We start from the raw sequence: 25,727 nt of genomic DNA, 5'->3' as shown, positions 1-25,727 counted from the left end.
TAAGTTTCCACAGTCGAAAAAAATTGCTCTAACATGACTTTCAGTTCTGAGGTTTATTTTTCTCTTGTTATCTTAGAGTGCCTCAAGGTTTATCCATTAAACTGAACTTCACTTCTTTTGATACACAACAATATGCAGACACATTAAATATTTTTGAAGGTATAGGAGAAAACAAGATTTTAAGAGGTAAGGTTATTTTTCAGCTAACATTACTTTTCCATTAATAAAATTTAAATGGTAAAAAAAGCATTCTGACGCTGAAAATGTTGCATATATATGTTCAAATGGAAGAAGGAATCTATGTAAAACTACCCTGTTAGACAGTTGATGTAGCTATGAAGTTACCAGATAAATGCTTCCCTAGTATAATAACACTCTCCTCTTTTTTTTTAAGATATTATTTGAACAATCTTGATAACTTGACCAGAGTTGTGATCTTATGGGGTTCATGTTTTATGGAAATATGTTGTCAGAAGATCCTGAAACATAACACACATAACGTAAAATGAAGGAATCACGCATTTCAGTTTAGAAAATTGATTAAGAAGTATTACGATACTCCCTGAAATTCATTACAAGTTTGACATTACTTTCTTCAGATGTTGAAATATTGATGATACTTTATAGCCTGTTCTGGAAAACTGGGATTTTGTTCATTTTTCACAAGGCAGTCTATCCAGGTGCATACATCACAAAATGAAATTCCTGTGTAATTTCACAGTTTCCTTATTTTTGTATATCTGTAAACATATATGCTAATTATAAAATTGTGAGAGTAAGTACCAGTAACAAAAGTATATAATAAATATGTGATTCTGGAGTTTCAGAGTACGTATATATAAGTGTTGAGAACATTTACAGCATAATGAGCAGGGATATGAAGACTGTAGTGTTGAATGTATGTACTATATGAGACATTTTTTTCATGAGCTGATATCCATACTGATGGATATGAGAGGATATGCAGAATACTTACATGGCAGCCAAATAGCTATATATCTTGAATGCTTTGAAGCTATTTTAAGCAGGATCACAGTACAAAAGGGAAGGTATTGTTTAATACTCAAAAAGCTAATCTACTGTATTTTTGTGACAGCACTGGGGATTTTAATGTGCATGGGATTGTTTTCTCTCTGACTATATTATTCTTTATTTATTCCCAGCTTCTCTGTCGGGGACTAATCCTGGGACAATTTACATTTTTTCTCATGAGGCTACAGCACAGTTTATTTCCGATTATTCTGAAAATTACAATGGCTTTAATGCAACATACACTGCATTTAATGCAAGTGAACTAAACAGTAAGTCTTCTTTTTGAGTGTGTGTGTGTGTGTGTTTTTGTTATCCTGAAAGTTTGTAGAAACTATATTTTCAGTGTGACACAATGGAGATGAAAATGCAAGCAGTATTTTCTGGCCTCAGTACACTGACCAGATCCATTTTGGGAAATTTCACACTATTTTACAGTTGGAATCATTTATTTCACTAAGACTGTCCACAGGTTCACAAGCCTGTATCTAGCAGTAGTGTGATGCCTTACAAAGTCTATCTGTTTAAATAAGATTAAAACTCTTCCCATATCTCCTCAGATCCCTCTCAGCCAGTCTGTTCAGTAATGAACACTGTTGAATCACTGACACTAATCATTATTCTGTGATCACCTGACAGTACCTGCTCTCCAAAACTTTTGATGTCCTAAGTCATTGCCAAAAGTAGTAGCCCCAAATGATAAAAGTGACATGCAGGAAAATACCTATTTCAGCAAATAGGGGTTGGAAAAATTCCAGATGCAGTAAATCTACAGTGCCAACAAAGCACAATGCCAATCATGCACTGGTGTTCTTTAGTAGTCAGAAAAAATTTTAGATGCAGTTTGGACAAGTTTAGCCTTCTTCAGGTGCTAAATTTTGAGCAGGATGTGAATAGGGGATGTGGCTGGGAAGGGATCTGCTGCAGGAAGCATCCAGAGTGCCAGGAAACTTTCATCATGTGGAAACGCTTTCTAGGGGCTGACCTGCACTTCAAGGCACCAGGAAAAGACACCGAGCAGACATCCTGGGAATAAAAGTGATGGGGATGTTGCAGCAAATATACGTGAGCAAAGAAGGTGCAAAGGAGGACAAGGAAAGGGTCGCCCCTGGTGCATGGAGCGTAGCATTTCTGAGCATTCAGGTCCGGTTCTTCTGGCATTTCCGCTGAAGCAATCCAGGGCTTTGCAAAGAAAAGGGGAGAAGCGAAAGGCTAACCCTTAGTGTTAGCTATGCAAGGGCTCCTCTCTCATTCCCCCACCACATTACTGGTGAAGCATCAAAAAAGGTTGATGAATGAGGGCGAGTTCATGTAGTGATAGTGTGTTTTTAACAAGTTGTGTTGTGTTGTGTTTCATAGAAAAGGAAATTAAGTCCCCACCGGCTCCTCTTCTCAAACATTTAAAAGTTTACATAACAACACTGTCAGTTTTATTTACCAGAGGTTCTTATTCACAGATGATGAGAAAGTCAATTGCACTTTTGAAGACAGCTTTTGTTATTGGATACAAGATTTAGATGATGATTCAGAGTGGGAGAGAATTCAGGGCCCGACTTTTCCCTTTATGAGTGGTCCTGATTTTGATCATACATTTGGAAATGTGTCAGGTAAGATCAAATACAAGTTGCTTGCAAATTAAAGGAAAAGCTTGATTTAGCTTATGTTATACCACCTTGCAATAGATTCCTCACTATGGTATCAATGGGATGTAATTTTATTCTGCCATAAAAACTGAGACAAGGCTACCAGACAAAATGTCCTACTCATTTCCACCTTGTCGAAATATACCAAAACTAAAAGGAACAAAAAAACCCCAAACAAAAAAATCTAAACCCCAAAACAACCAAAAAAACCCCAACCCAACAACAACAACAAAAAAAAGCCAACACACCCCGCCCCCAAAAAAGGAATATATAAATTGATTACAGTGTGAGGTATTGAAGTTTCTTATCTGAGAAAGGAATTTCTATTATGCAACAGTGTTATAGATCAAATAACTGCACGTTTACCTTAAGGAAAATAATAAGTATAATTACATTTTAGGGAAATGATTTATATTTTATTTCCATCTACTGTTGATATCCCTATGGTTGTCACAGGATAATTTTTTATTTTACATAAAGTTGACCTGCAGGGTTCATAGAGTATCTGTGTCCCCAGTGAAATGCTAACTTTCAGCACATGTACAAAACACAAACACTCCAACAATTGTTATAGCAAAACAACCTAATTGGAAGAGTGGTCATATCAAATGTGGATTTTAGTTGAAGAGACAGTAGTGGTAGGAATGAGGTTTTGAATGTGTATCCCAGAATTAGACTCCAAAAGTTTCTTTCCCCTTTAACAGGAAAACTAAACAATCTCTCAGTTGGTTTCTAAATCAACTAGTCCTTCTAAAACAAATTAACATAATTTTGGTTTTGCAATGGTTGCATGTATTCTGTGCAATGTTTATACAGAACTTATTCAGTGACAAATAACTGGAAAAAATGCAAATTATTCTAGCAGAAGTTACTCCCAGGAAAAGAAAAATATTATTCAGCACATTATTGGGCAGAAAGTATTCACCTCTCTCTGAGTAAATGCACATATTCTAAACAATCTTCAGAAACTGTTTTATCTCCCAGCTTGACTCCTAGAATACAAATTAGACAAAAGAATATAAAATTTGTTTAAGAAAACAACAATGATATCTAGCTCTGTTGAACATGCTAATTTTTTTAGGTACTGTTTCACTATGCTAGATCTAAACTAACATAGAAGTTGCTATATGTAATGTTGCTATTTTATTTAATATTCAAATTTCTACAACCTATATTTGAAATCATGAACTGCCTTATTAATATCTAGATATTACATACATTCTCTGAGACAATGTGATTTTGGTTTGCTGCTCTTGAAAAGCAAAGGACTTCATACATACTCAACAATTGATTCTGAATGCTCAGAGAACTGATGAAACAAATACAGAGAACTGTCATTCATGACTATATGAAGACCTTTTCTGAAAGACCATACTATGCTCGCTTTCTTAATGCTAGACACCATGTTAATTTTAATGCACGCTTTCCAAGTCAATACAGGAAATGAAAGGCCTGATTCAGATTGCAGACTAATTTTTTGTCCTTCAACCTTCCACATGAAAAAGCTAGCTAATCTAGAAGTACAAATAACATAACATAACATACTATAGCATATATAATTTAAAGTATGTAATTAAATTTCTCTTTATTTATAGATTCTATGGATATAATATCTGCATATATTAGAAAGAAGGAATGGAAGGAAGTCTAAAATTACAGCCATGATTTCAATAAAGCAAGGATTATATTTTAGGATTTCTACCTCTGCCTAATTCTGCCTTCCTTTTGAAAAATAACGTTTCTGTAACCTGGCCTCACGTTATATTTCCATATGGTAGCAAGAAGTCCAAATTCACAAGTGCAAGGAATTAACTCATGAAAAAGCTAAAACCCCAGTTTCCCCAAATCTTTAGAATGCTTCCCCTTGCTAGAAAATATTCATATGGTAATTCTCTCATCCCCCTCAACACACAACCCATATTTCATATTATTATGAGAATAAAAATTATAAAAATGTTGGGAAATTCTTCTGCAAAGCCACAAGCACATCAAACAGGAAGATATTTTTATAAAGTAAGTAGAAATCACCCATGTGAATCATTGCCTTCAGTAAATAAGAGACAGAATTCCCACTAACTTCAAAAGGACTAGTTTCCCATTTGATGTCTAGTTCTGAGCAGTGTCCAAAAATGTCTAAAAGCTCATTTCAGTATGTCATTGACTGACTGACTTGGGATAATCATTCACATTTATTTTGCCAAGAATCTTCCATGTCATGCAACACTATCTGTGCTTGATGTTATTGATATTATTTTTAATATAAAAACTCTCATTTAAAAAATAAATCAGTAATTGCATACTGATTAAAACATGTTCATTATCTTGCAGGATTTTATATTTCAACACCTGTAGGACTTGGAATGGGAGATGAGAGAGTCCGGATTCTGAGTCTGCCTTTGGCCTCTTCAGATGCATTTTGCCTAAGCTTTTGGTATTCTTACGTAATTCCTAAACATATGATTTGTTTAAGAAAAAAACAACAGAAACAACAACCAAAAACCAGAAAAAAACCCCAACAAACAAATAGCTTTCTTTCATATATAATATTAACCCAAGTCAGTGTGCTAGCAACATAAAACTTCTGTTTGGATTTCCATGATTGGTCTCAATTCCAGGCCTGAAACTTTGAGTCGTTTCTAAGTTTGAGTCTTACAGTTAGCTTTAATGTATTTTCTTCTTCATCCTGCATCCAATATTCTTTTCTATACAGAAATGATATTAAGAATCCCAGAAGTGGTTTTGGTCATGAAGCTTAACCGTGCCTCTGCAGAAAATATAGCAAAGTACCAAAAAATCTTCCAGGTGTAATATAAACATACAATCAATTTTATTCTCATACTCACTGCAAATTAATCCTAATTCGATAAAACCATGTAGAAAATAAAAAGCTTGATATTTTTTAATGAAATTTCACTTTAATACTGTCAAAATTGCTCTTCCCCCTCTAGGTATTTCATGTACAGTACTAATGTTTACCTTTTAAGAGTTAGCATAAGCAATGATCAAGGATTGGAAAAGGTTATTTTCCAGAAAGAAGGAAACTATGGAAACAAATGGAATTATGGACAAGTAACTTTAAACGAAACATCTGATTTTAAGGTTTGTTAAACTGCTAGTTCTTTTGCAAATTTATTTTAGCTAAACTGAAATCAGAGTTTTCTGTCAAATGAACCCAATGATCCACAGCTCCAAAGGTAATACCTAGCATTATTCACTAATGCATGCCATCAAATAAATGCATAGAGAAGACTAGAGCCCCGCTTTGAATTGTCACACACCCTCACCCCCACTTAGTTGATCTGGAAATTGAAGTAGTATTATTATAGAAAACACAAAACCTTAACATTGTCATGAGACAATCAATGTTATCATGAAAGAGAGCTTTACACAAAACAAGAAGGTTCAAAGCCTATTAAAATCTGATGTGTTTAAAATCCCAACAGTGTGTTATGAAGTACTTGCTGTGAAATGTAAATTAAGTAGCTTCAGATTTTGAAGCAGTATTTTCACTAATTAATTAGAGAATAATTGACTGAAAATGTGTTCCAGACAGAAATGTGTTTGGCTCCACATGGTTAGCAACCAACCTGACTTATCTGTAAAGGAGAGGAGACTTATGCTAGACAGCTCCTATTGAAAAAATCTCTCTATTGAAAAAAAATATCTTTTTACAGGTATTTGGAAAGGGTTGTCCTATTGTAGCTTTTAGTGATGCCAAAGCACTGCCAGAAAGTTGTGTTTCCATCTGAGGAAGTAAATGCATCTGTGACCTGGCTGCATCACACTTACAGCAAATGTATCTTTTACGGTCTCAGGAGTGCTATACCTAGTGGCATTTCACCAGCACAAATTCCTTCATAGCAGAATTACTTTAAATATGTGGATATTAAAGCACAATAACAAACAAAGGAGATTATTAATTTCAATTTTTCATAGAGATATAGCACTAGATCAGCAGGTTCAGACTAATGAGTGATACAGAATTTGTGTTTCAAAAAAAGTATGTATTTATATATAAAAAGTAAAGTTACTGAGTAGTTTTAAATCACATTCATAATTTATATAAAGAAGTTCCTTCATTACTCAGTGACCCACTTTGCATATTGCTGTTTTGTTTTGCAAGGAATCCTGTCTCATCCTTGATGCCGCCTTCTGAGTATAGCACCAGTGTAGATTACAGTAGACAGAAGAGCACTCAAGAAAGAGGACAGAATGGTTCACCATAGGAGGCTGAAAAATGTTTCATTAAATCAAAAAATTCTATTTTTTTCATGAACTTCAGGTTATTTTTGATGCCTTTAAAAAGCGTGGTCCCAGTGATATTGCTTTGGATGACATTGGCCTGACAAAGGGAAAGTGTAATGAAAGCATTTATGTAGAAGCAACTGCGATTCCAGAGGCTACCACTACTCCTTCAGTTCCCAGTAAGTAAATGCTAAATTACACTTGAATGCCATTTCCTGTGACTGTACTTGTGTATGAGTGATTCAGGATTTTCAACCTTCAGTTTTATAAAAATCTCTCTTCAACATTATAAAATTATCCTCAAGATATCAAACTAAGGAATCATGTTTCCTGCCTGTGACTCCACTGATAGCAACAGAAGTGCTAGATTCACAGCTTACACTATCAGTGCAGTATCTTTCAAAATTTCAAGAGTGGATGATAATTCAAGAATTTAGAATTTGTCTCTTAAAAGCTTTAGTTAGTAACACTTCGAGTAAGCCTCTGAAGGGGAAGGAAGAAGAGAAGGAAGATTCTGACCTCTATACTTGAAATAATAAGCAATGTAGAAGGGGAACAAGAAAATGAGAAAAGTCAAATAATATCAGTAGCGGCCTCAATAGTAAAAAATCCCAGAGCTCTGAGAAAAATTAGGGTTTCACACTGAAAAATCCCACATTTATGGGAATGAATCTAAGAATGGAGCACAGTCTATGTGAATGTCTTATACCCAAAATGGAGATGGTATCTGGAACAAGTTTCACGATGAATCAATCCTTTCCAATATGCATTTGGTTGTACTCTTATACTTACTACAGTAAAAAGGATGCATTAATTGCTTTGAAGAAAAAATAGGGAAACAGAAAGGGCAGAAGGACAGTTAGCAGTTCTGGTTTCAAAGGAAATGAGTGGAAAAAAAACCCCAAAAGAGTTACAGGACTCACATCTAATGTTTCAATATTTGCATAAACCGTGGAATGTGTTAAAACCTATCCCTGATTTATTCAAATTTGCCTTTACTAACTCTATTTCTTGAGGTAAGGCAGGAGTGATAAAAAGATGCTTGCTCTAGTAATAATGGATGGGGCTTCTTTCCTGCCTCATTGTGCCTCATTTCATTTCACTATCTTATTGGTACCTCTTCTGAATCCCAGGTTCAGTGGGAAATTGGAGGAACGTTGGTTTTGTCATTTTCTCCAAGTCAAGTTAATGAAACACGAGATGTTTACCTATAGTGCACATGCACTCCTCCAGGCAGATTGTAAAGCTTGATCCAGACCCATCACATTGCAGAGTCTTTTAGAGGAAAGCACAGAAATTTAAACCTCCTGAAAACATTTCAGTGACACGGAGCTAGTTAGAAGAATCTCATTGAGGAAAAAATATGAAAAACACCTGTAGCCATCATTATAAATCTGAAAAATGTATATAAAACATTGAAAAAATATTGCATATTATGTTTACCAGATCCATGTACATACAAAGTAAAAAGAATATGGTAATAATATGAATAGAGCTTGTGGAAAAGAAACCATTAAATTATCTGATAAGGCTTTGTAATTTATTGTGAGAGGCATGAACTTTTTGGGAAAAAAAGCGGTTTCTACAAAAGACCTATTCATAGGTCGCTTGAAATTTTTAAAACAAGCAGTGAGTATATTCCAGAACCATCCCCTGTTAGAATTGTTGCTTACAAAACATGGGTAGTTGCTCTCATGGCAGTATATAGTAAATAAAAATGGTCTAAGATTAAAATAATAGAAAAAGACTATTTTCATTGTGTTCTTGTTGAAGCAAGTATTCTAGTAGTATTCTCATTCTCCCAAATATATCAACTGTAAATCTACTGCATTGGGACAGGAAACAAAACAAAACCTTCTAAATATATGAGCAAAATTCAGTTTTAGAGCTCTATCCTGAGACACAGCAGGGTAAAAGTTCAACAAGATGTCTCCATCGCCAAAATTAATTTTTAATAACTAGCAATTTCAGCCATAATTTACCAAAGCTAGCTTTGGAATTTGATTGCAGTTTTCTTTAAAGTGATTTTGCAGAGAGGTGGTGATATCTGCCACCTCCAGCCATCTTTCAGGTGCTGTGCGTAAACACACCTCACAAGTTAGCACCGGTCTAATGATTTACAGGTAGAATGACCTTGTGGTAAACAGTGTCTGAGTGCTGCTGTCTAAGCACTAAGGAAATGTCATTCAAAGTATAGATTTCCACCCAAATTATGGTGATAAAGTTTTCATAACCAAAAAAGGGGAAGATGTCATGTCATGTGGAACAGTTTAGCAGGAATCCGTACTGTCCTTCAACACAATACAAAAGCACAGTCTAAGCTGCTGCTGGAGGAAAGCTAACTTGTTTGCATAACTGTGTTGAGGCATGCTACATATATGCTGTAACCTGCTGAAAAAAGTGAATGTTATCAATCATCTTCAAAGAAGTATGAAATTACTTTGATGGATGTGGTGTAAGATTAGTAGTGGTTTCACAACAAGTGTCACGTCTATAAACGAAAGATGAAAGAATTTCAGCTGAGCCAATTTCTTTTTCCAGACATGAAAAGTAAAAAACAAGTAATAATAGTGGAATAGGAAAGCTAGATTTGCTTTTGTCTTTTGCACAAGACTGTCAGCTTACATTTTCATCTAAGACAAAGATCACTTTCATCTTCATATTCATTTATAACCTGTCTTTTAACACAAACAGCAGTGTGGAAATTACAGTGTAGATTCCACACTTAAGATGTCTGTGTCAATATAAATTAAAGTTTTAGGCAAAACATAGAGGATTTATTTTTTTTATTAATAGTTCATATATAATTTTCTTCAGAGTTGAGAAAATTGTCTATTAAGCTTAATGAAGTCCAAGATGGTTGTTTCTGATTGCTGTCTGGTTCTCTAACAAGTGACAGCTATACAAGTAACTCCATATATATTTGTGTTTAAAGATCACTGAAATATTTTAAAACATTTTTTCCACACATGGGTAAAATCAGTTATTTCTATCATTTTTCCATGCGAGAGAAAGATGATTCCTCATGTGCCCTAGTCAACAGCAGGTCAAATTTCATCATAAATTGCCACTGTTCTGCAATTAAGTTCACCTTGCTCTGCTCATATCATCAAATGATATTGGCTAAGAATTATATATCCTTCAGGTAGCTTTACAGTAGTCATGTGTCTGTTTGTAGGTGCAATAATGTTCCATAAAAAAGCCCATCTAATCTTTATATGTTGATAATGCTATTTAAAGAAAGTAGTCCTCATTGTGAGTAATACAGCTGAAACATAATATAATACTTTGTCAGCCTGTGCTTATTAAACAGCTCCTTTTCCTTTCAGAGTGCAACATTTCTTGTTAGGAATGAAACAGAGAGTTCTATAAGATGTCTGTCATGAGAAAGTTCAAATCTTTCTTGTATTTAGTGGAGCTTCTTCCCAGTAGGGTTCAATGGGCAAACCCAGTAGGACTTGTGGATTATGCAGTTCCCAACCAAGTGGCTCAGAGTATGCCAAAACTGACAGACATAATGAAATACAAAATTTAAATCATAAGGTGGGGGGAGATTTTTACAGTTTACCCAAAGTCTGAAAGTTGAAAAAATCCATTTTAATTCCAGGAATAAACCAACAGAACCCCAAAATTTTAAAAGTAGATTTCTTCTGCCTTGGTTTCTATTTCCTAAAACAGGTGGAGGAGCACTGTTAATACTTGAATAAAGCAATTGTGAACTACAATAATGGAAAAAAGCCCAAATTTATTCTGATTGAAAAAAATAGTGTTTCTCCACATGAAGTAAAATTTTGGAACGTGAAGCTGACATATTTTGGATGTAAACCATCTAAACTATATACTGAAAGAGAATAAATATATACAGTACAATTAGCTATGCTATGTGAGTGAGCGTGTGTATGTGTTTATACACTTTGACAATATTTGCTTTTAAATATTTTTTGTTTTCATATATAATTGCATATACATGTTTACAATGAAGACCTTTCTTATTGGAGTAGTTGTTTGAAGGAAAAAAAGAAATTACTACTTTGATCATTTACAAGGTTTAACTGTAAACACTTTTAGGGTCCTGACGAAATCAAAATAACAGAATAAAGGGGGGGGGGGAGTTGCTATAAAATTTATATTATTATTTATTTGCTACAAAAATGACCAGAGGGCCAGAGCACCTCCTCTGTGAGGACAGGCTGAGAGGTGGGCTTGTTCAGCCTGCAGAAGAGAAGGCTCTGGGGAGTCCTTATTGCAACGTAGAAGTAGTCCACAGGAAAGATGAAGAGGGTATCAGGTGGTGCAGTCATAAGACAAGTGGTAATGGGATTTAACTAAAAGAGGGAAGATTTAGATTAGATATTAGGAAGAAATTCTTTACTGTGAGAATGGTGAAGCACTGGGACAGGTTGCTCAGTGAATATGTTGCTGTCCCCTCCCCGGCCATGTTAAAGGCCAGGTTAGAGGAGGCTTTTAGTCGAAAGTGTCCCTGCCCATGACAGGGGGGTTGGAACTAGATGATCTTTGAGGGAAGCTTCAAATTGGTAATCACCAAATGAAGTACAGATTGTGTCCTTCCCCAGCTACCTGGGGAAAATTTCTCATAGCACTGCCATGAATGTAGTCTTACTAGCACTTCACACAGCAAGATATGAACTGTAGCTGCAGATAGCACTATGACATTAATTGTATGTGTCAGCAGGTCTGACTCAGGAAATGTAATTAATAATTAAATATATTACTAAGCAACTAATTAGTAACTAATTAGTTAATTTTTTATACACCTGGTTTCCCCAACACTGTCTCCTTATGGGAGCATTGGCTTCTCACAATTCAATGTTCAAGCTTTATACAAGTAGCACTTTAACTGAACCTTTACAGTGATGTCCTCTTCATGAAATTACTTCTTCCAAATTATCTTTGTTCTAATGGATTGCAAAAGCAAGACAATAGGATAATTATGTTTTTTAAATGTTTTCTTTTTCAGCTGACTGTGGAGGGCCAGTTGAACTATGGGAGCCAAACAGTACATTCAGCTCTGAAAAATTTCCAAACAATTATCCTAATCAAGCTTTCTGTAAGTCATTGTCCAAGTCTTCAGGAAAAGTTTAGCTATGTAAAAGTATAAATATTGAACCTGCTTTCACAAGTCAGATGCTATCAAGAAAAAAAAAAAGATCTAAGTTGTATATACTGACATCTTTTAACTGATGTCTATATGGCACTTAAGAAGAAGCTAAGGAGTCATGTGCCACTTGATTAAAAAGTCATGAAGGCAACCACAATTCCTTGGAATGGGTTCAGGCAAGCCAATTATACTATGCCTAATATGTCAAATATCCTTGTGTCAACGCAACAACAGACAAGGTGCTAGAAGTCCCCTTTTCACCATAACACCTCAATGTATTTTCCAGGTTAACATCATCATCTTTTCTGTTAAATAGTTAACCTTTCCTAAGGGCAAAGAATCTGTGTATGCATTTTGCAAGGGATCCTCCCTTAACTGAATGGTCAAGTGAAAAGACATTGTTATTCTACTGTTGTTACTTGATTTAGATTAAGCTACAGCTAGCAAAAGGGAAAATGTTTCAACATGGTCCACTATGGGCTGTTGATGGATGAAGCAAGGCAGAGAACTTTGTCATTGCTTCTTGATGAAATTTTAATTATTTATTACTTCATCTTTAAATGAAGAATTGTGTTTGGATGCTAATCATAAGAGTTATAATTTTGTTTTTCTGTCCCACTTGAGATTCCTACTAGTGAGAAAATACATTTCATTCTATGAACAGATTAAAAAAGTTGGATTTTTTTTCTTACTTTGTAAAAACATTTCCATATTATCCACACTTACATAGATTAAATATGATAAAGCACAGGAAAAACAAAAGCAAATACTTATCTAACTGGAAAGACAGGATTCTGTGACTGATTATAGAAATTATTTTACTATCAAATAAGACTGAAGTGACAAGACTTATTTGTCATATTTTCACAGTTACAAAAGAATCAGATTTGCTACTTTAGAAAAACTCAACAGTTGTCATGAATGGTAAAAAATGCATGTATGTATGTCTTTGGAGCCTAAATCCAGCTTTCAGAAGTGTTTTAGAGAATGAGAGTCAACTGAATTTTGGATCTTGACAGTGTAAATTGCTTTTAAAGATAAGATTTAGACTTCTATGTCCCTTGGGTGATTCTTAATAGTTTAGAGGGATTATAAATATATTCCCTCAAATCCTCCAACATAAAATACGACACAGTAAATGCATCAACTGAAAAGGTGATTTTTGTGTGTGTGTTATTATTTTGTAGGTGTGTGGTACTTAAATGCTGAAAAGGGAAAAAACATTCAACTTCATTTTCAGGATTTCAATCTGGAAAATATTCATGATGTAGTTGAAATCAGAGATGGCAGAGGACCAAATTCTTTACTTTTGGGCAAGTAGCATCATCAGATACTAAAATTAATACAATTAGACAGCTGAGGAAAACTGATGAATGTAATATAAAGGAAATTACTTCATTCTAATTTCATTCTACATTTCTTCACATTTTGGGGTCTCAAAAATTAGGAGGAAAACTTGAGGAAGCATATCATACTTGACATCACCTTTCCCAAAAATTTACACACTCATCTTTCTATGTAATCCAAATAAATAAGACTGCTCATGTCTGTGGACAAACAAATGATCTCTTAGTTGAACCTTATCTTTTCTATACTGATGTGTTAAATTTCATGTTGAGCTTTGATCATTGCAGTCTGATGGTAGTTAAGTTTGGAGGAACAACTGTACTCATGTGGTAGCAGTACTTGCTTTTGAAATCAAAACACTTTGAAATACATAAGAATGAAAGAGTTTAAATACATTTATTTTCTCTTGGAAAATAGCTGTCTATACAGGACAAGGCCCACTGCCAGATGTCTTCTCTACAACAAACCAGATGACAGTAATGTTCCTTACAGACGAGTCCGTGACCAAGAAGGGATTTCTTGCAAACTTTACTACTGGCTACCATCTAGGTAAGCATATGATCCCTTATATTTAAGAGGTTATACCAGTGGTCAAATACATTTAAGAAGTGAAAAGCAGAAAGTGACTTGATCCACAGAAGTATGAAAAAGTTAAAGAGAAAGCCTAGCAGTTACCCATGTGTACTTTATGTTTTCTCACATGAAAAGTGATGTTTTTGTTGCTTTACTATAATTGGATCAAAGTCTGTATCTTCTGCAACTCTATGTGATATTATGTGAAAAATTTACTTGGTATTTTGACCAATAGCTCTTAGAAACAATAAGAGGGCAAATACAAAATACACCCTATACAAGTCCCAGAAAAAAAAAATCAAACCCCCACACTTTGTGACCTATTTTAATACGCAATTAATATGTGCTTAAATGTATTTGTAAAATATGTATTATTCATCACATCCACTAGAAGAGAAAAATGTATATGGTAACTGATTATTCTTTCCAATATGGTCTTGCATCTTTAATAATTTGGGCCTTAGCATATGAAGGATCTGAGAAGAGTTGGTCTTTTAAAGATTTGTAAAGAAGTGTTTCTGTTCCCAGACAGGCCCCTTCTGAAAGACTCCTGATTTTTTTGGGGGGTGGGGCTGCAATTAGACTTGTCACTCATACACATAATTCAGAAATCAGCTCTCCAAAACCATGTGAAATGGAGCCAAATGCTCAAGTAGATGGAACAGCAATATGCTTACCAGGATACATACTTAACACTAACTTTAAGCCAAATATCTTGATGGAATTAATTAGAGGCTTTGTATTACTTCTGTGGAAGTCTGACAGCAGAAAGAAAAGAAAGAAGCAGTATGTATTCAGAGATAAGTACCATTCATTCGCATGAACAGAAAGTTAAGAAGAATCTACACACTTATTCTTACATTAAATATCATAAAAGGCAAGTGTCTCCAAGCATGTTTAGCTAGCTGCAGCTATTACTTAAGTTAGCAGTAATAATAATATTAATTTTCTTCATCTATAAAAAAATCTTAACCATTGATAAACCTTTGTAAAATCAACTCAGTTTAGTCCCCCTGCATAAGACTGAGAGGTAGGTTTACATGGATATATGACTGTTCTGCTGCTTCTTGTTCTTCCTTCTGTATCACATTAGTTCAGTCCAACAACACTAGCCTTTTTTTTAGCTGGTTCAGCATCTTTGCTGAGCCAGCTTTGCCCATATTTTGTTGTAAAATAAAATCAAGCTTAGCAAGGCAGAGTTCTCCAAGTGGCCATTGCCAGTTCTGGTTAAATATACTAAAAATGTTCCATTTGCAAAAGAATTACGCTGATTCATGATCTTTGCAGCCAAAGGACAGAGACTAATATCGTTAGTATGCAGGCCCAAGGATAAAAGGATTGTCAGTAAATAAATTAATTTTAAAAGAAAACCAGATTTTTCTTTGTATTTTTTTTCCATGAAATACTGTTGGGTTTTTTTTAAAGGAAGACTAATTTCCAAAGAAATACTTCTTGGCAGCATGCAATATAATAAAATACTAGCCTAAGTGAGAACTAAGTTCTGTGGAAAATCTGGCAACAGTTATGACCACTAAATGTGTGAAAATCTGTTTCAGACCGTTAGAAACCATATTATTTTGCTTACATAGTGTACAACAGGCAATACTTACCCAAGAATGTGTAATTTTTAATTAATATTAAAAATTCAGAGTAAAATCCATTATCTTGCCTTAAATAAGACTTCTAGATAATTAAATGTTTTAATCACTAAGGCCAGGAAGGTAAAATAAAGACATTTCCAAAAGTTCAGTGAAATTTAAGTTTATGAGTCTACATTTCCTGTAAAATTATAGAATGGTGCCATTAAAAATATGCTTTGGCCATAGACAGAATTATAACTTAATATTTACTCTCAATCTGATCTGCTTTTTGTACGTAACTGATACTGAAGTAGCTTAGTAATACTTTTTTTTGAATGCTGTCCTCATTAATTTCTGTTACTTTTTTCTCTTCCACCTTTCTTCACAGAATGGTTTCCCAATAAGATTCTTGGCTTTCAATGCCTCTATACATGTATGTTTGACTTGACATACTTTAAGACCTCTAAACTTTTGTGAAAGTGCTGAAGATCTGGAACTTGAAATCATTTGTCACTTTTCACAGGATTTGATTTTTGTCATTCCTCCAGTTTATTACATATAACAGAAGAACACTAGTAATTCAGCAGTGCTATCACAGAATCTACAATGTATAATACCATAGATTTTATTCTTAGAATCATAGAATAATTTAGGTTGGTAAAGACCTATAAGATCAAGTACAACCAATAACTTATCACTGAAAAGTCCACCACCAAACCAGTCCCTAAGGAACACACCTATCCATCTCATAGAGACCTCCAGTCATGGTGACTTAACCGCTTCCCCGGGCAGCATGTTCCAGTAGTTGACAACCCTTTTGGTGAAGAAAACTTTCCTGATATCCAGTCTAGATGCCCCCTAATGCAACTTGAGGCTATTACGTCTCATTCTATCACTTGTAAGAAGAGACTGACACCCACCTCACTACAGCCTCCATTCAGGTAGTTGTAGAGATTGATAAGGTCTCCCCTCAGCCTCCTTTACTGCAGGCTAAACAACTCTAGTTCCCTCAACCACTCTTCTTAACACACTCTCTACACACTTCACCAGCTTTGTTGCTCTTCTCAATGTCTTTCTTGTAGTGATGTCTGTCTTATAGTGATGGGTCAATAACTGAATACAGCATGGGGCACAGTCACTTCCCTAGTCCTGCTGGCTATACTGTTTCTGATACAAGCTAGGAGGCTGTTCACTTTCTTGTCCACCTGGGCACACTACCTGCACATACTCATCTGGCTATCAGCTAATACCTCCAGGGTCCTTTTCCACCAGGCAGCTTTCCAGCCACTCTTCCCCAAGCCTGTAGCACTGCATGGGGTTGTCGTGACCCCACTGAAGGACCCAGCATTTGGTCTGGCTGAACTTCATACACTTGTCCCCAGCCCATCAATCCAGGTCCAGGTGGTCCAGGTCCCTCAGTAGAGTCTCTGTACCCTCAAGCAGACCCACACTCACACCCAATTTAGTGTTGTTGGCAAATTTACTGAGGGTGCACTCAATTCCCTCATCCAAATCATTTGTGAAGATAAAAAAGAGAACTTACCCCAGTACTGAGCCACGGGGAATGCCATTTGTGAGCAGCTGCCAACTGGATTTAACTCCATTCACTACAACTCCTTGGGCCTGGCCATCAAGCCACTTCTTTACCCAGTAAAGTTTATGCCTGTCCAACCCATGGGTGTCTAGTTTCTCCAGGAAGATGCTTTGGGAAACAGTGTCACAGGCTTTACTATAAAGTCTAGGTAGGCAACTTTCACAGTCTTTCTCTCTTCCACTAAGCAGGCCACCTTGTCATAAAAGGAGATCAGGTTAGTCAAGCAGGACCTGAGTTTCCTAAACCCATGCTGACTGGGCCTGATCATCTGGTTGTCATGTACATGCCCTGAGATGGCACTCAGGATGATTTGCTCCATAAAATTTCCTGGCATTGAGGTCAGACTGACAAGCCTGTTGTTCCCTGGATCCTCCTTCTGGCCCTTCTTGTAGATGGGTATCACATTTGCTAACCTCCAGTCAACTAAGACCTCCTCAGTTTTCCATGACTGTCAACAAATAATGGCAGGTGACTTGGTGAGCACTTTCACCAGCTGCCTCAGCACACTTGGGTGGGATCCCATCCGGACCCATAGACTTGTCTCTACCTAAGTTGTGTAGCAGGTCCCCTTGGATTATGTGGCTTCATTCTGCTCCCTGTCCCTGTCTTCAAGCTCAGGGGTCTGGGTACCCTGAGAACAACTGGTCTTACCATTAAACACTGGGGAAAAGAAGGTATTAAGCCTTTTCCTCATTCTTTTTCACTATTCTTCCCCACACATCCAAGAAAGGGTGGAGATTCTCCTTAGCCCGCCTTCTGTTGCTAGTGTATTTATAGAAACAATTTTATTGTTTTCTACAGCAGTAGCCAGATTAATTTCTAGCTGAGCTTTGGCCTTTCCCTGCATAACCTCACAACATCTTTGTGGTCCCCATGAGCTGTCTGTTCCTTCTTCCAAAGGACATAACTCTCTTTTAATTATTTTTTCTTTCCCTGATTTCTATCCACATCTCTTTGTTCAGCCAGATTGGCCTTCTTTCCTGATGGCTCATCTTTCACACATGGGGTGGCCTTCCCCATGCCTTTGAGATTTCCTTCTTGGGGAATGTCCAGCCTTCCTGGACTCCCTTGACCTGAAGGATTGCATTCCACAGGTCTTTGTCAACCAGGTGTCTAAACAAGCCAGAGTCTGCCCTCTGGAAGCCCAAGGTATCAGTTCTTCTGACCCCTCCCCTTACTTCTCCAAGAATCAAAAGCTCTACCATTTCATGATCACTATGCCCAAAAATGGCCTCTAATGGTCACATCACCCACAAGTCCTTCTTTGTTCACAGAGTTCCCAAGTTGGCTTACTCATCAACTGTATCAGTATGCTTTCTTCCACATGCTCCAGGAACCTCCTAGACTGTTTCCTCTCTTGTATTATATTTCCAGCAGACATAGGGTAATTTGAAGTCCCCCATGAGAACAAGGGCTAGTGTATGTGAGATTTTTCCCAGCTGCTTAGAGAATATTTTGTCCAGCTAGCTTCTATTTATCTGAAAATAATCTTTATTTTTAAAAAGAAATAGATAGGAAAGGTAAGAAAAGGAAATAAGTCCTAAACACTATCCACTCATCTTTTCCTTCAGCTGAACTGTATGATCTCCAGTAAACATCAACCCTCTTCGTAATTAAAGATTAATTTTCCTTTCCTGTTTTCCTTCAGGAGTTTGTGGAGTTGATGAGCATCACTGTGGTAGTGGGGAGTGTATACCATTGCACAACCTATGTGACAACCTGCCTCAGTGTGAAGATGGCTCTGATGAGGCAAAGTGTGGTAAGGTTTCCTTGATACAAAGTGAAATAAATGTGTGCATATTCAGCAGAAATTAAATAGGAAAAAACCACAAAACCTCCACTAGTGCAAACTACTGCAGCAGCATGCAGGCCGTGCCATTATGCACAGCAGTTTCTCATTTGGTTTTTCAGGGCCAAAAAAACAAAGTCTCTTTTCTGAGATAGCGCCTGTAAACTACTAAAGATCTCTTGAAAAGGTAAAAAGTTCCCACCTGCAAAAAACTGTGGCTGCTTAAAGTGGCCTCAAAATTAAATGAAAAGTCATTATATGCTTCCCTTCTTTATCCATTTCGTATTCCAAAATTCTATCGCTTGTGTTCTGTAATTAGTTTGAGTTTCACAGCAGTGTAAGTTCTGCAGTGTAGGGTAAAGAATAAGAGTCTTCTTGATACACATTCCCAGATAATCTTGCAGGTGTCAGGCCATGCTGTGGCATGTGGCACCCTTCAGCCTGCCTGGACTCCATCTTGTGAAGGCATTGCCATGGGGTGAAGGGATGCCATAGCTGCAAAGGATCCATCAGTCATAGTGGATGTGCATGTCCCTACAATGAAGAAACCAACAGCTGCTATTGTTTAGTGATCTGGTGAAATAATCCTTTCCAAAATGTAGGTGTTCAGTATATGGCTTCATTTCACATAACATGGAAATGGTGTTCTCTAAGCAATAATTTAAATGTTAAAAAAAAATTATGTTAAAATCATGTTGGAACTAGCACAGAAATTAAACTGCTGTTTCTGACAAAGTGCTGTTCTGACAATTACTATGGAGAACTAATGGAAGAGCTAAAAACGAGCTTTTAAGCTCAGTACAATATTATCTTGCCACGGTTTAGGACATCAGATATATCCTTGGATGTGTGCTGACAGTTCTCATTGATTTCAATGTCTTTCACACACATTTTTTTCATATATGCCATATATAAATATATGTATGCATATAGATATACATGCATCCAAAGGTGTAGATTTGCTCTTCATATTATTGCAATGAGATATTTTGTTGCAAACATTCTTCCTTTAAAATGCATAGAATAAAATTCACTTCAGCTCCTTAAGAAATGAAAACTGAAATGAGTTTTCTCTAGCCATTATTAAAGATCTGAACAAGGTAACCATCACCTACATTAACTTGATGTAAATTTTCCCATAGATTTATTTTGTCATAGATTGTCTACTACTCCATAACAAATTACCTCACATTAAGTGAGTGAGTGAATTGTTTCCAAAAACCCATTTAATCGAAACATTGGCTGAATCAATTTAAGTCTTAAAATAAAATGAAAATTCAATTAGACATCTTCACATTGAGTCTTTTCAGTGTCCAAAAGTCTTGGTCATTTTCCTGAAACCAATTTCAATTTCTTATCAGAAGTGACAATTTGAACTAGATAAACCATCATTTTCAAATACTCCAACTTCTGAAACTTCCCAGGGAATGCAAAGAAAAGGCATCCCCTATCCCTTCCTTTGCAGAATTCTAAAAATATGTTTTAATTAAGCAGGTGTTGAGTGCTCAATGACTCTCTTATTTCTAACCAAAAGTGTGTTTGGAGAAGAACATGAATCCAATGAGCATAAAGGAAACAGAACTGTAGTTCAAGTAGAAGAGAGAAGTGTCAAAAGTGATTTTTAGAAACCTTATGGTGCAAGGAATTCTGAGATTCAAAAGTGCTCAAAAATTTCTCATGACTGAGTTTTACCATTAACCACTTCATTCATGTACACTTCATTCATGTACTCCAGGTGTCAGAGGCATTCCTAAATATTAGATTTTTCTCTTTTTTTACTATAGTGGGTGCACATTTTTGAGGAAATACTGTGGTGGAAAAGGGTTTTCTAGAAAACTAGAATTTTGACAAAAAAATAATTTGGCAATCAGTAAATTTCAAATGCATTGTTTTTCCCTACTTCATATTGGCATTGCCTGTCATCTGGTAAAATGCAGCTGTACCTCCTGACATATATGGGATTCTGTTAATCTCCTTAATCCTTAGCTGAGGGTTAAGGACCAACTTCCTTAGTTACTATGCCAATAGCATAAGATTTTTCACCATATGCTTAATGAATTTATGAATATTTGTTCTGAATATTTTGTTTAGGGAAAAAAGACAGAAAGGTTGGTTTTCAGGTAACTTTTATTATTTGTGTTTGTTTTAACTAAAGCTGCAAAGAAACAGTGAAAATTCTCATAGCAATTGGAACTGGAAAATCCAATTTTTCTGTCAGCTCTGGTTTTAACCAATCAGTGTTACGGAGCATTGTGCAGTTAAACTTTCACACTGCATCTGGAAATTACATAATGATAGCTAAGAAAAAGCATTGGTTACAGTTCGTGGAAAATGTACTGTTTATTCCTGAGACATTTGTAAAATACAGGGTATGAAACTCTCTTGTGGCAGAAATATAGAAGGGAGATAGCAATAACATTTCCTTCCTGTGGGAACACAGCATCCTGGAGATGCTGGTTTTATTACTGCTGTGGCATATTGAAACTTTTATTTGCTCTTTGCTGGTAGTAATAAATCTGCTTATATTACATTTCTGTTTGCTCAGGGGGCGGGCAGGGGGTGGTTTACCACCTACCTAAAATGCTTCTGTCCATTTTGGTCTACAGTGAGATTGCTTAATGGTTCTCTAAGCACCGAAGGGCTGGTACAGGCCAGGATTGGGAAGATGTGGCACTTGGCATGTGCAGATGATTGGAATGAAGAGATTTCAGACAGTGTTTGCCAGCTGCTGGGGTTAGGGTGAGTGAAAATTATTCATTGTCCTTTTCAATTGTTTGCAAGGTTCTTGAGTCTTTATATTAGTGTTTTCCTCATTATTTTACTGGTGTCTTTACCATTCTTAAGAAGGGAATTGTCTGTGGTAAGTGAAGTGTTTGATGTGCCAAGAAATTTGTAAGAAAATGTTGCAAACCCTGTTTTGATGGCGTTCCTTATAGGACTGATGAGACAATGTGGCAGATTAGGCATGAGGATACATATTGGAGAACATTAGGAGACTGATGTGGAAGTATTAGTCTTTCATCACTTTGTCATCGTCTGCGTCTTCATCTTCACTTTTATACGGATGGCTCAAGAGTGCCGGAGCAAACAGCAGCCTTGACTGCTCCATTGTCATACTAATGTTCATTTCAAGCAAATTCAAGATAATTACTTGAATATTCTGCTATTTGGCTCCCAAGAGGCTTCATACATATCATTAGACCTGAGCGGTTGGCAGAGGAAACTATTTCTCTTGAGGTGTACTTGGAGAGGGGAGGGAGGAGGGAAATATACCACTGAAAAAAATAGGTGTGGTTTCAGTCACTGCACAGCAGAATTTCCAGGCAAGAGGTGGAGAGGGTTGAGTGCAGATGTTCTGTATTTTTCAATCTATGGTAAAATTTATGGCATAAATTCTGGCCTTACTTATGCTATATGCAGCTTTACTGCCATTCACTTAATAATAAATAGCTTTCCTACAATGCCAAGGTTTTTAGGGAATGTCACGCATCAGAGTAACAATCAGATTAAATTCTAAGCTTGAAATTCATTATGTTGGTCTCTGACCAAAGTAAGAGGCCCACAAATGCCCTTCTGATAAATTAATTATAGACATCACAGAGTTAGGAGGACTTAGAAAAATATTTAAGTGTTATTTGGAAATATTTTTAATCATTGGATGAATGTGTGATCATTTGGGGTTTTTTTTTACTTTTTTGCTTTTGTGTAGGTACTGCATTTACATAAACATCAGATACCTGCATGCACAAATCCATAATTTAATTTATGTATGTAGTTATCTCATTTACACATGCATGTAAGAACACACAAACTATAACTAAATGTTCTTCTAGTGAAATAACTTGTCCTTTACGGTGAGCAGTAGCCCCTGATTCTTTCTCCTGCACCTCATCTTCCTCTCTAACTTCTGGAGACTAGTCATTTTGTGGTCTATTGGTTTAATTTGCATTTTTATATTTGATAGGCCTCACTGAACTTTGTCTTACATGGTACTTTCTATTACCTTTTAAAAATTACTTACACTTTTGTCTCCATAACACTCTATGGCAATATGTTTCACTTTGGCTCTATAAACTAGACAGATACTCTTTTTAAAAAAAATTCCTGATTACTTCTTTTTAATTCCATGTCTCAGTTTATTACATATGCCCATTATCCACAAAAAGCATTTGTAAATGTAAATTGCATCATATTCTCATATCCCGGGTGCTACTGTGGTTACTGATCCTACAGAATAGGATAAAATAAAATTCTTATATATGTACACATATATATAACTCCTGTAAGTGTCAGGCAATTTCTGCCTTCCACAAATGCCCCTGTAGCAACCCATTTCTTAATAAATGGCACTGTATTTGTTACTAAATGGGTGCTTGTAATAACAGGTCTCGAATCTGCTATAGCTCATGCTCCTATACTGAGTAATTACTTAGAATCATGATTTATTAGAGAAAGCAGCTAAGGTTCATCTAGGACAATTTACTTTTTCTGTTAATTGCTTATAAATTTGATAGTCTCATTTACTGTGTAATTTATGAAAAGGACAGAAATGATGGGAGTCCTGTAGCATATCCTAATTAATTATGTAGCTATAGAGTTTATGTGAATCCTTTTGCCTCCATTTTTCAAATTTTCCTGTTTCCGGCCAGGCCGGAGTTCCCTTCCCCAAGCAGCCAGCACAGGGGAGCTGAGCTGGCCAGGGCTGTTTCCACACCAGGTGACATCACACCCCCATAACAGGGCCTAGTCAGGGAGCAGCGGGTCCATGTGGCTCCAGGACAGTCCAAGTGTGGTCACATGCCGCATTGGCCATCAAGTCAGTGCCACTGCTCTCTGTTATCACCTCATCAGGTCTGTGTAGTGCTCTGTGTCATCACCTTGTGTGTGTATTCTGTCACAGGCTCTGTCATTGTTCTCCTCACAGTGCTGTGTCAGTAACTGCCCTTACCCCAGCCCGTGGGGCTTTTCTGTTTGGAGGGGTGCGTAAGCAGTGCCGGGAGCTCAGCTGCTGCCTGGGGCTGAACCACAATGCTCCAGTCCCCTCATCATCCTCATTGCCCCCCTCCACTGGACTCTCTCCAGTAGTTCCTTGTCTGTCTTGAACTGGGGAGCCCAGAATTGGACACAGCACTCTGAGCCCTACCATTCAGCTTGTTCTCAATCCACGTCACAGCCCAGCAATGCAACCCACACTTCCTAAGCTTGCTTTATGAGGATGTTATGGGGGACAATGTTAAAAGCCTTGCTGAAGTCAAGGTAGACAACATCTTTGCATGAGGTGTGCACCTCATTCAGCAGTGGAAATCTCCTGGACTGTGTGTGCTTGCCTCTGTCTCCTTACCAGCAAATGTCTGGGAGGTTCAAGTCCCCCATGAGGACCAGGGCCTGTGATGGTGAGGCTATTTACAGCTGTCTGCAGGCCTCATTGATTTCCTCTTCCTGATCAGGTGGCCTGTAGTAAACACCCACAACAGTGTCCCCTATATTAGCCTGCACCTTAATTCTTACTTGTAAGCCCTCAACTTGTTCTTCATCTAACCTTTGGCAGAGCTCAGTGCATTCCAGTTGCTCTCTCATGTAAAGAGCAATTCCACCACCTCACCTTGCTGGCCTGTCTTACCTAAAATGCACATAGCCATCCACAACAGTGTTCCAATCATGCAAGTTTTCCCACCATGTCTCTCTAAATGCAATGAGATGATGGCCCTGTGATCACACTCAGAACTCTAATTCTTGCTACTTATTCCTCATGGTGCTTATATTGGTGTACAGGTGTTTCAGAGAGGTAAATGAGCATGGAAGTTTCCCTGGAGGGATGCAAAAGGGTCCACCGTAGCCACGAAGACCTTTGAGGCAGTTAGCCTTCTGGTTCTCACCTTGGGAGGCAGCTAAGAAATGTTTGTCACTTCTCTGGTTGTCCTGGCTTATTCCCCAGTTTGATACCAAGACTTCTTACAAGGACTGAAAGTTTAGGGCTTGCTCTCAACCCTCAAAATTATTGAGATGGAAATGAGTTAGTTGAAATAGAATGTCATGTTTATGATTTCCAGGTCGATCAGGTTTCCATTCTCCCCACTTATGAACAGCAGTAGCTACATGCATAGATCCTTGAGAGACCTCAGAAGATCCTGCCTGTAACTGTCAGACCCAGGTTTTCCAGCTGAGAATATAACATGGGCTGAAAGGGGTGGAAATAATCCCCAATATTTATGCAGAAAAAAATATCTATTCTGATGGAAAAAATAGGATATTGGACAGTATGATCTTACTCTGCTGTAAAGCCAATGAGAGTCATGTTCTGGATGTAGAAAAAAACCCCTAGTTCTCTGTGTGTTCAGGCTGTTTGCAGCATTGAGGACCAGAGTTAGGGCAGTCCCAATAATGTGGTGACAGTTTCATGTCAGTTGTCACCAAGTAATAATGTGCATTTTGACCTGAAAGCCACAGAAGAACCTCGATGATTCTTTTGGACTGGTAGATCCAGTGTTTCACTTAGGATCAGACACCACTAGTGAGCTTGGCTTAAAGCTGTTGTTTAAGAAGCATCATTTCAAATTCAGGAAGTATAGAGAGGTCATTTTTATTTATCATTTGCAAATTTTCATAAAAAACCCTTGTGTACATGTGAACATTTAGCAAACAGCAGCTCTTCATATGAATCCACACACCTAGTCTTAGTCTTCCTACAGAGCAGATTTATGGGCAGATTCTAGACTTCAGACTTCCCAGGAGAATGAGATTCACTGCACTTGAAACATGGTATTCTCTTGATTCACAGGTGGTCCTGGTGTATTAAACCTGCATAAAT

General features: G+C 36.8%; 1 protein-coding gene across 1 annotated transcript in view; it reads left to right on the top strand.

Annotated features, from left to right (window-relative positions):
- The window catches only part of TMPRSS15 (transmembrane serine protease 15), a gene marked incomplete at both ends in the record, with an annotated part of 58,521 nt that overhangs the window by 22,004 nt on the left and 10,790 nt on the right, over positions 1 to 25,727 (top strand). Inside the window, 11 exons of the mRNA XM_084279154.1 lie at positions 77 to 186; positions 1,164 to 1,301; positions 2,487 to 2,636; positions 5,001 to 5,103; positions 5,621 to 5,771; positions 6,955 to 7,096; positions 11,896 to 11,985; positions 13,224 to 13,349; positions 13,801 to 13,932; positions 18,779 to 18,889; positions 21,526 to 21,658. Of these exons, the coding sequence (XP_084135280.1) occupies positions 77 to 186; positions 1,164 to 1,301; positions 2,487 to 2,636; positions 5,001 to 5,103; positions 5,621 to 5,771; positions 6,955 to 7,096; positions 11,896 to 11,985; positions 13,224 to 13,349; positions 13,801 to 13,932; positions 18,779 to 18,889; positions 21,526 to 21,658 (1,386 nt within the window). The remainder of the gene's footprint in view (positions 1 to 76; positions 187 to 1,163; positions 1,302 to 2,486; positions 2,637 to 5,000; positions 5,104 to 5,620; positions 5,772 to 6,954; positions 7,097 to 11,895; positions 11,986 to 13,223; positions 13,350 to 13,800; positions 13,933 to 18,778; positions 18,890 to 21,525; positions 21,659 to 25,727) is intronic.

This window comes from Gallinula chloropus (assembly GCF_964237585.1).
Source record: "Gallinula chloropus genome assembly, chromosome: 1".
NCBI lineage: Eukaryota > Metazoa > Chordata > Aves > Gruiformes > Rallidae > Gallinula > Gallinula chloropus.
This window is presented reverse-complemented; position numbering and strand designations above follow the sequence as displayed.